Genomic DNA, 11,461 nt, shown 5'->3' on the forward strand with positions numbered 1-11,461 from the left:
ATTAGCACGTGAGTTGTCCGTGCAACACATGAGTTGTCCATGCAGCGTGTGGATGTGGATCCGTCCCCCTAGGGTCACCCTCTCACGTTTCTCTCTTGATGGTGTACATGCGTATATTGAGAAAAACTTATTAGTAGTTTGGTATCGTTATGGAAAGGTTGAGGAAAAATCTAGCCAGTGTTTTGTTTGGATTTGCATTTTATCTTTACTTGCTATTTCTGTGGTTATTTATCTGATTCATTTACATATCACCCTTATATGCTATATAATTTACTGAGCAAAGTACTTGAGTAATTGTACACACACAGAGAGATAATTCCTTCCGTGCTTTATGCTTGATCACATTATTTTTCTGTACTTGTTGGATTATGAGACTGTACAGGTTATAGCAAGTATCATTTATAATTCTTGCTTATTTTACCTCGCCGAGGTTAGTTATGATACATATTGAGTACATTGGGTTAGTTGTACTCATACTATACTTTGCACTTAATTGTGCAGATCCAGATATCGGACCCAGTCATCAGTAGCCGAGGCTAGTAACGGAGCTGATTGCTGAGAGACGAGGTAGAACTGCATTCTTGACCATAGTCTTGGCGTCTCTTTTCTTATGTATTGTTGTCTTTATTTTAGACAATATTGTACTTGGTCATTTCAGACATGTATTTTCGTATTAGAGCTCATGACTCTGTATTTACCAGTTTTGGGGGGATTTATCATGTATTAGCGGTATTTTGTTAAGTGGAGATTTCATACTTATGATATTTCTATAAATTTCGTTAATTTGGTTCCTTATTGTTATGTTTGGCTTTCCTATCAAGTGTTAGGCGTCATCATAGCGGCTTGGGATTTGAAACTTGGCATTTCTATTCTCTCACAGATGGTGAGGACCCATGCGACCGGATCTGGCGGACGACCACCAATACCACTAGTTAGGGCCGTGAGAGGCTAGGGCCACGGTAGAGGATGAGGTGTAGCCCGCACTATAGCCAGGGCAACACCTATGGAGCCACCAGTTGCTCCAACTAAGGAGCAGGTACCAGATATTATTGAGCCGGTGGGAACAGCTCAGGCACAAGCAGTGCCCATTGTGATCCTAGACCTTCAGGAGGCCTTAGCTCAGATTTTGACCGTGTGCACGAGCCTGGCTCAGGCAGTCCCAATTCCAGATGCACCAGCCACTTCAGCTGTTGCTGCCGCTCGGGCCGAGGTTGGTCCCCATATGAGTGATGATGAGCAGAAGAGATTGGAACGGTTTGGGAGGCTTAAGACTCCAGAGTTTAGTGGAGCAGAGTCGGAGGATGCTTAGGATTTTATAGATCAGTATCAGCGAATTATTCACACAGCGGGTATTTTGGACACCAGTGGGGTTACATCTACTACTTTTCAGCTGACAAGGGCAGCGTACCGATGGTGGAAGGCTTATGAGTTGAGCATGATGGCCGACGCAGCGCCACTTACATGGAATGAGTTATCAGTTCTCTTCTTAGAGAAGTTTATCCCACAGACTCACCAAGAGGAGATGCATAGGCAGTTTGAGCAGCTTCGCTATGAGGATATGACAATGACTCAGTATGAGATGAGGTTGCAAAATTAGCTCGGGAGGTTGCGACGGATGCTAGGTTTGACCAGGTGGTCGAGATTGCTAGACGCTTAGAGCTGGTTCGCAGGCAAGAGCATGAGGAGCGGGGAGGCCAAGAGGCCTCGTAGTTCAGGTGGTTTTAGCAGTGCCTTATCTGGAGGCCAGCCCCATTAAAGCAGAGGTCGCCCTTCTAGACCCTTTCAAGCATATAGACATATTCCTCGTGGTTCTTCAGTTAGCCAAAGTTCCTATAGTGTACACCCAGCTTAGTCATCATTCAATGCATTGTCGGCACAAAGTTCGTACCATGATTTATCTGCGTAGGGTTCCTCGAGCAGCTATTCGGATTATCAGGGTCAACAGCTTCGTTTGAGGAGATGTTGTTTTGAGTGCGGGGACTTGAGTCATCTCAAGAGAGTCTGCCCCAGACTATTGGGTACGATTCCACATCAGAGCTCTCAGCCTATGCTTTCAGCACCAACAACTACACCACCCGCACCGCCAGCTCAAGGTGGGGCTCAGTCAGCTTGAGGGTGCTCTAGATGGGGAGGTCGATCACGAGGTGGTCAGGCCCATTGTTAAAAATTTCCTGCCAGGCCAGAGGCATTTGCTTCTGATGGCGTGATTACATGTATTGTTTCAGTGTGCCACATGGAGGTTTCGGTATTATTTGACCCTAGTTCCACTGATTCATATGTGTCATCATGCTTTGCTCGTTATTTGGATATGTCCCGTGATTATTTAGTTATGCTTGTTCATATATCTACACTAATTGGTGATTATATTATTGTGAATCATGTGTACCGGTCTATGTAGTGAATATTGGGGGATTAGAGACGAGGGTTGATCTTTTACTGCTTAACATGCTTTATTTTGACATGATTTTTGGCATGGATTGGTTGTTACCATGTCACACTATTCTGTATTTTCACACTAAGACCGCGACGTTGGCGATGCCAGGTTGTCTAGAGTTGAGTGGAGAGGTTCCTTGGATTATGTTCCCAGTAGAGTGATTTCATATTTGAAGGCTCAATGGATGGTTGGGAAGAGATGTCTTGCATATTTGGCCTTTGTGAAGGATGTTAGTGTTGATGCTCCTACCGCTGATTCAGTTTCGGTAGTGAGGGACTTTCCAGATATGTTTCTTGCAGACCTGCTGATCATGTCGATAGACAGGGACATTGATTTTGGTATTGACTTAGTGCTGGACACTCAGCCCATCTCTTTTCCTTCGTATCGTATGGCACCGGCAAAGTTGAAAGAATTGAAGAAACAACTTCAAGAGTTACTAAATAATGGTTTCATCAGGCCTAGTGTGTCCCCTTGGGGTGCACCGATTCTATTTGTGAAGAAGAAGGATGGTACTATGCAGATGTTTATTAATTACATACAGTTGAACAAAGTTACAATCAAGAACAAGTACCACTACCGCGCATTGATGACTTATTTGACCAGCTCCAGGGTGTTAGAGTGTTTTCGGAGATTGATTTGAGTTCAGGATATCATGAGTTGAAAATTCGGGATTCTGATATTCTAAAGACGGCATTCGGGACACACTATGGTTACTGTATTGGTGAAAAAAAAGGCATGACATGTGGATTTATATTATGGTGACAGGTGGCACTTATATCAGGTCAATAAAGAAAGATGGAGAGGTACGGATAAAATACCCACGATATTTTATCAAAGAAGGTACCACACCTGACAACTGGAAAAGAAAAAATAGGCACGAGATGCATGAAGACCGTAAAGGAAGATTCATGAATCAGTTATAAATATGGAAAGTAAATCAGCATTAACCCTAATTATGCGCGATCACTTATTATTACCATAACCGTTACGAAAAATTTAGTAATGAAAAATTAATGCAATTAATGTTAGTAACGGGTAAGATTTAAGTAAAGGAACCGTTATAACCGTGTATCCTTATATAAGGACCCTTACCTCATTTTATGCGATTATCTGAATATTTTTTAATTATATGCAATCAGTCTTTTACTTTTACTCTATTGAAGATTCCGATCCGTAATTCTAGGAGAAATCAGCCATAAACAATAAGCTTTCTTTGTTTCATTTGTCATTTCAATTGTTTATTTGATTCTCATATTTTTGGAAAAGTGAAGTAAATTTGGTTATCAGTAACCCGATTTTTCTTAATATCGGCTTTGACCACAAAAAATATTTTTGGGTTAAACAAATTGGTTCCGTTCCCGGGAATCTGATAATTTATTCACTTTTCAAAATTCTTTTTTAGCAACAAAATATGTCTACTACTGACAAAATTAATCAGGTGGGTGAGAGAGGTCAAGAAGGTGGAACTCCACCATGTCACACACCCACAACAATTCCACAGCTCTAACGAGAAAGTTCACTTGAAAGGTTTACTACTCGCACTGGTGGGAAACAAATAGGCGAACAAGCTAATGATCAAGATAATTTGAAGCAAATGATTGCACAACACATTAACAAAGATCTGCATGCTTTTGCGAGTGGGTTGCCCAATGTTGTGCAAACTCTTTCACCAATAAATACAACTCTCGAAAACTCACGTTCAGGACCTGACAACTTAGGAAGTGGAGAAATACCAAACGAATCCAGATATGGAGGGTCAGGTACACAAAATAATTTTAATTAACAAAGTTTAGTACCAACCTTGCAGAAATAGCTCAAGTAGCAAAATGAGCGGATTGAACAGATACCTAGTGTGCCCCCGATAATGGTGTGGATATCGATAAATATTCGCCGCGACCCCGGAAGACAAGTGCATCGCCTTTACCAATTCCCAAAAAGTTCAAGATGCCTGATATCCCTAAATATGATGGGACTTCTGCCCCATGGGACCACGTTACTGTATTCACCACGGGGGGTTAAAGGCAATGATTTAACCAAGCAGGAAATTGAATCAATCTTGATGAAAAAAATTGGCGAAACCCTCACGGCAGGGGCATTAACATGGTACTCACTCTTACTTGAAAATTCTATTGATTCTTTTGCTAATCTTGCAGATTCATTTATAAAAGCACATTCGGGAGCCCAAAAAGTAGAGAAGAGATGGAAGATATCTTCAAAGCATAATAGGAAAGCATGGAATTGCTCAGAGAATTCATGGATAGATTCCAACGAGAAAGGATGATGTTGCCATGAGTACCCGATAACTGGGCGGCTATGGCATTCGCAAGTAATTTGAATAAAAAAAGTTCAAAAGCCACGAGAAGATTGAAAGATGAAAGAGAGTTTGCTGGAGTTTCCTGCGACTACTTGGAATAACATATACAATAGATACAGTACGAAGCTACGAGTAGAAAAAGACACGGTTAGCCAGCCTAGGGTAGAAGAAAGGCCAGGATCTAGATGTTTGGAAATGGAAAAGAGGTCTGGGAAGAACAAGTATGAGCCTTACATAGGACCTGCGGGACGAGATTCCCAATCTAAACAAGAACATGCATGGTTTGATTCAATATCAAGGCAAAAGGAGATAAGTTCCTCTTCCCGATTCAAAAGGGTGCGGGACACGGCCAGAAGCAACAATTCAAACTCTCAAGCAAGAATAAAAGATTACAATTTCAACGTCAGTACATTAGAGTTGGTAGCCGTTATAAGAGGAATGTGTGACAAGGTAAGGTGGCCGAAAGAGATGAGGTTAGATCTCAGCAAAAAGAGTCAGGAATTTTGGGGCAAGTTTCACAACGATCATGGCCATAGAACAACAGATTGTAGGCTACTACAGGGAGAAATTGAATATTTATTAAAGTAAAACTATCTCACTGATTTGTTTAGTGAAAAAGAAAAATATTCTTACATGAAAAACATGCAAGAACCACCAAAGTCCCCATCACCAAAGAGAACGGTAAACGTTTGGGGGTGGGGGTGGGGGTGAAGAAGTTAATTGGGTAACGCACACGGTGGCAAGAGAGTTTTGATTGACCCAGGTAGCTCAGTAAATACTATTATACTAATACTAGTGAATGAGATGCAAGCAAATGATCGAATCATACCAAAAGCACGGTCACTGTCTGGGTTCGATAATTCAAGTGTTGTTACGAAAGGAGAAGTCACATTGGTGACATTCGCAGAAGGTGTCATCTAAGACACTAGATTCTAGGTGAGAGATGTAGACATGTCATATAACATAATCTTAGGAAGGTCGTGGATTCATGATATGGATGTGGTGCTGTCAGAATTGCATCAGGTCATTAAGTTCCCATCATAGTAGGGAATTTGACAAATCTGGGGAGACTAACAGGCATCATGAGATATTAATTCAGTTGCGATTGCGAGCGCAACATCTGAGGATGGAGGTATAAAATAGCAATTAAAGAATTTAGTTGAGGATAATTCAACACACACCTCAACTGGAAGTCCAAGAGGTCAAGATGATATAGATTCGAGACTTGATATGATTCAAGAACCAGAGGTAAATAAGAACATCAAAACAACCACGGAGGAACTCGAAGCTGTTATATTATTCGTCCACTGGCCTGACCGAAATGTTTACATCAGAGAAAACTTATGTTTGAAAATGAAAGGTAAGTTAATTGAATTTTTACGTGCTAATGCTGATTGCTTTGCTTGGTCGCATTCAGACATGACTGGTATACCACCGGAGGTAATGAATCATAAGCTAAATAAGTACCCATTGCACCCACCTGCCAAGTAAAAGAAAAGGAAGCAAGGAGCATTTAAAAATCAAGTAATCCGGGATGAGGTACAAAAACTTCTGAAAATTGGTTCAATACGAGAGGTAAAGTACCCTGTCTGGTTAGCCCATACTGACGTAGTTCCAGAGAAGAATGGAAAGTGGCGAGTTTGTGTGGATTATACCAATTAAAATTAAGCTTGCCCTAAAGATTCATTTCCTTTACCGCATATAGATCAGTTAATTGACTTTACCGCAGGTCATGAACTCTTAAATGTTTTAGATGCATGTTCTGATTATAATCGGATAAAGATGGATCCTCTATATTAGGAAAAGACCTCGTTTATTACAGACATGGGGACTTATTGCTACAAGGTAATGCCATTCGGTTTACAAAATGCTAGAGCAACGTACCAAAGATTGATGACCAAAATATTTCAAGAACACTTGGGAAAAGCCATGGAGGTTTACATAGACGATATGTTGGTCAATCAGCACCGACAGGGGACCATTTCCAATACTTGACTGAAATATTCAAAATTCTCCGCAAGTATAACATGAAGTTTAATCCGGAAAAGTGCACATTTAGTGTTGCTTCAGGTAAATTCTTGGGATTTCTTGTTTCTAACAAAGGTATTGAAGTGAATCCCGCTTAGATCAAAGCAATTAAGGAAATACCTGATGTACTCAGAAGCAAAAAAAGGTACAAAGATTAACATGTAGAGTAGCAGCTTTGGGAAGGTTTATATCCAATCTTTAGAAAAATGTTTTAAATTCTTTTCAGTATTGAAAAATAAAAATCAATTTGAATGGACTAACGAATGTCAACAAGATTTGAAGGATTATAAATCATGCTAATCGAAAGCACCCCTGTTAGCAAAACCAAGGGACGGAGAAAGATTGCTTATTTACTTGGTTATGTCAGAAGTGGCAGTAAGCGCGGTGTTGGTACGTGAAGATGAGGATAAGCAATCTTCAATTTATTATGTTAGTAAATCCTTATTAGATACCACGACACGGTATCCGCATTTAGAGAAACTTGCATTAACATTAATTATGGCATCAAGAAAGTTACGGCCCTATTTTCAATGCCATCCTATTTCTGTTATAACTGCTTTCCCACTAAGGAATATATTGCACAAGCAAGAATTGTCAGAAAGATTAGATAAATGGGCTATAGAGCTTAGTGAATATGATATTATATATCAGCCTAGAACTGTCATAAAGTCTCAGGTACCAGCAGATTTCATACCAGATTTCAGCTTGAACCTACTTCCTAAAGCAGAAAAAGAGTTACGGGTGTTTACCTGATCTAATCTGGGGACTTGGACCGTATTTACCGACGATTCTTCGAATGTTAAAGGAGAAGATTTAAAAATTATTTTAATTCCACCTTCGGGAGAGATTATAAGACAAGCAATAAAGTGTTATCCAATTACTAACAATGAAGCAGAGTATGAAGTTGTGATTGCATGTTTAGAACTCGCGAGAGAGCTTGGTATTGAACAAATCGTAATCAAAAGTGACTCGCAACTGGTATTAAACCAAATACAAGGAACTTACGTGGCTAGAGAGACACAAATGCAGCAATATCTAGAAAAGGTACGAGAATTACTAAGGCAGTTCCAGACTTGGAAAGTTGTACAAATACCTAGGGAGGAAAATGCAGAAGCTGATGCATTGGAAAACATGGCGTCCGTGGCTGTTGTGTCAAATGCAAAAAATGCAATTGTGGTACATTTGTTCCATTCAGCCCTAGATCAAACCAAGAATGAGGTAAATTTCTATAATTTAACTTGGGATTGGAGAAACGATTTTGTGAATTATTTGTAGTATGGAATTTTGCCTGAGGATAAAAAGAAATCCCAATTGCTATGATTGAAAGCTGCTCAGTATTGCCTAATAGAGGGGAATTTGTATCGTAAAATATTTGGAGGACCATTAGCACGGTGCCTGGGGCCTTCACAAACTGAATATGTAATGAGAGAAGTGCACGAGGAACATTGCGATAATCATGTCGGGGAAGATCGTTGGTAAAAATATTGATAAGAGCAGGATACTACTGGCCAAAAATGGAAGATGAAGAGGAAAATTTTGTAACAAGGTGCGATAAGTGCCAACCATATGCAAATAATATGCATCGACCAACAGAATTGCTACATTCAATCATATTACCGTAGCCATTCATGAAATGTGAGATGGATATCGTAGGTCCTCTATCTCAAGCCAAGGGAAAGGTATAGTTTTTGTTAATTCTAATAGATTATATTTCAAAATAGGGAGAAGCAAGTGCCTTCAAACATGCACGAAAAAAATAAGTTATGGACTTCATTTGGAGAAATATAATATGTCGATTTGGAGTCCCAAGGGAAATCGTTTGCGATAATGGGCCGCAATTCGTAGGTGCAAAGGTTACTGATTTTTCAAAAGTTGGAAAATTAAACGAATTACCTCAGCACCTTATCATCCCATAGCTAAGGTCATCGTCAACAATATGAAAAAGCGATTAGAAGAATCAAAAAGCAAGTGGCCAGAAGTGCTACCAGGAGTATTATGGGCTTACCGAACCACTACAAAAATAAGCATGGGAGAAACACCATTCTCGATGGAACTGAGGCTTTAATTCCAATAGAGATAGGAGAACCAAGCGCAAGGTTCACACATACAAAAGAAGCATCAAACAAAGAAGAACTTCGTACAAACTTAGATTTGACAGAAGAGAGAAGGGAGGCATCTTTGATTCAGATGACATCACAGAAGCAGAGGATTGAACGGTACTTCAACAGGAAGGCAAACCTAAGGTATTTCAAGATTGGGGACTTTGTCCTCAAAAATGTGTTTCGATCAACACAGACGGCAAATGTAGGAAAGCTGAGTCCGAATTGGGAATGTCCATATAGAGATAAAGGAATTGCTGGAAAATGAGCATACGAGTTGGAAACTATGGACGGCAAGGCATTACCATCCCACTGGAATGCAGTCCATTTGAAGAAGTATTACTTCTGAAGAAGTTAATACCTACGGCTAGGTATCATAGAAGTTTATTTTTTACTTTGTTCATTTAAGTTTTACTAACTATTTTAGATAATAGAAAAAAGTTAGCCAATACTAAATGATGACATTAGACTCGAAAGACACGCGGAATACTTAATTATACCTGATCTAGGTTACAACAATTCTAATGGCAAGGGTTAAGCAGTAATCATCTAAAAGGTTACCTCTGAGTCCCGTGTATATTTTCTTTTTCAGGGAAAGGACAAAAGTAAGGAGCTGATATAGTGTTCAAGATTTCATATTTTAATGTTCAAACATAGAGCGGACTATGTATATGGAAAAGTACATAAAGAAATAAGATATACACCACGAAAGCATAGCTTAGCCAAAGGAAAAACCTTGAAGAAAATGTCAAATTTTCAAGCTCGCAGAAAGAATGGGCAGTAAAGAGTTGAAGAACCTGCAGAAAACTCGCGCATATTAAGACGTGGTCTCTATTAAAGCATTTTGAATGCAACTAAAAACTCAAAAACTTAAAGAGCAAAAAGGCATAATATAAGGTATGCAACGAAATGATATTAATGTTAGCATACCAAAAACAAGAAGGGAAAAACTTCCCAAAAACCACTTTGAAGCAAAAACAAAATCTTTCAACAAAACACCAGCAAACGTAAATTTCTAAGATAAAGGGTGAAAAAACTAAGGAGCATCATCAGTAGGTGTAGAAGGATCAACTTGAGAAGACGAAGGTTGGGCATCTTCTTGACCAGGGGCAAGACCATCTCCATCACCTTTGGAACTTTCGTCCTCGGGTGTTCAAAAACTTTGACATAGCTGAGTTTTTTCAGTTGCCTCTCTAGCTTTAGAAATTTCAGCTTCGAGGTTAAAACCCTCCTGGTTAGCCTCGATCAAAGTCTCGAGATAGGTATTCAGAAAAGCCTAGCTAACATCAAGTGTTAATTTGTAGTCTTCTTTCTCAGCTTTCGAAGCTTCGTAGGATGCATTCAAAGGTTCAAGATAGCCCTCGAGAAACTTGATTTTATCAGAAGAGACACAAAGATCCTCTTGAGCTTGGGTGCGCATTTGAACTAAATCACCAGCATATACCTCCTTCTGATTTAGGAGCTCTTTCAACCTCCTAATCTCCTCGGTTGCCTTTGAATGTTGCTCAGGAAAGAAAGATTCTAATATGTCCTTATCCTTTTTCAACTTGATTAGAAGATGCCTTTAGAACTGCCAACTTAATGGTGGTTATCTTCAGTTGTTTCTCTAAAAAGCTCCTTTTCTTCAGCAAAAATATCCTTTTCAAGTTGAAGGCTTTCAAACTGTTCCTTCCAATTGTCAGGTTCACTACGCAGCTTAATCACTTGCTGATCAGTCCAGGATATCCTTCTCATTAGATCCGTACCTATTAAATTGATGCAAAAAGACAAGATAGAAAAGCTATAAACCTAGAAGAAAAGGAAGAAATGTAAGGGAAGAAGGATATACCTAAACGGCAGAATGAACAACACCATTCATTAAGGTCAAAGAGCTGTGAGACGCAAGCTTCTCCCTCTCCATAGGGCCAATCAATGGTTTCAACCATACTGTAGCTCGGCTAGATTTCTTTAATAGATTACTATTATTGGGGACTTCAATCAACACTTTCTTTATGCTTTGTCTCCCGCTAGAAGGGCCAGCTTTTTCACTAGAGGCAGCAGCAGGTGCAGTAATAGGAATAATTGCATGTAAGGTGGCAGAAGCAACTGGGGTCATTGGAAGAGCAACAAGTGGTGGCTCTTCAGAAACAGGGCCAAAATCTTCATCAACCTCTAATCATTGGGCTTAAAGTCTATCAACAGGACTTGAGGGGGGATTGCCAAAGTGGTCAACATCTTCATCTTCAGAGATGTCCAAATGGACACTCTCTGGTTCATCAACAAGGTTGAAAGGCATAGAGCCTGAAGGTAGGTCTTGAGGAATGATGGCTTCATCATCAAGAACCACGCGTCTTCTAACTCGTGGCTTCCTTACTAAAGAGCCATCTTTATTATCTTCTTCTTCTTCAGAGTCACGTGCTTCAGCATTCTTCCTCTTAGAAGAGGACACACTTAGAGTTTGTTCCTGCGCAGTGCTGACAGAGAGCCTAGTAGTAGGAATATAAGCGTGGTTGATACCATAAATAGCAAACCCTAGAAACAAAAAAGAAAGGGGGTTAAAGCAAAAGAAGAAATATTAAATGAAAAACCATGGTAATAAAGAATACC

General features: G+C 39.8%; 1 protein-coding gene across 1 annotated transcript; it reads left to right on the forward strand.

The window, feature by feature from the left end:
* Positions 1-7,799: 7,799 nt before the first annotated feature.
* Positions 7,800-9,143, forward strand: LOC138896113 (uncharacterized). Its single transcript, XM_070180893.1, has 2 exons — positions 7,800-7,994; positions 8,802-9,143. The coding sequence occupies exons 1-2, from the start codon at positions 7,800-7,802 to the stop codon at positions 9,141-9,143; spliced, it is 537 nt and encodes a 178-aa protein (XP_070036994.1).
* The last annotated feature ends 2,318 nt before the right edge of the window (positions 9,144-11,461 follow it).

Source organism: Nicotiana tomentosiformis, chromosome 7 (assembly GCF_000390325.3).
Source record: "Nicotiana tomentosiformis chromosome 7, ASM39032v3, whole genome shotgun sequence".
In the NCBI taxonomy this organism is placed as follows: Eukaryota; Viridiplantae; Streptophyta; class Magnoliopsida; order Solanales; family Solanaceae; genus Nicotiana; species Nicotiana tomentosiformis.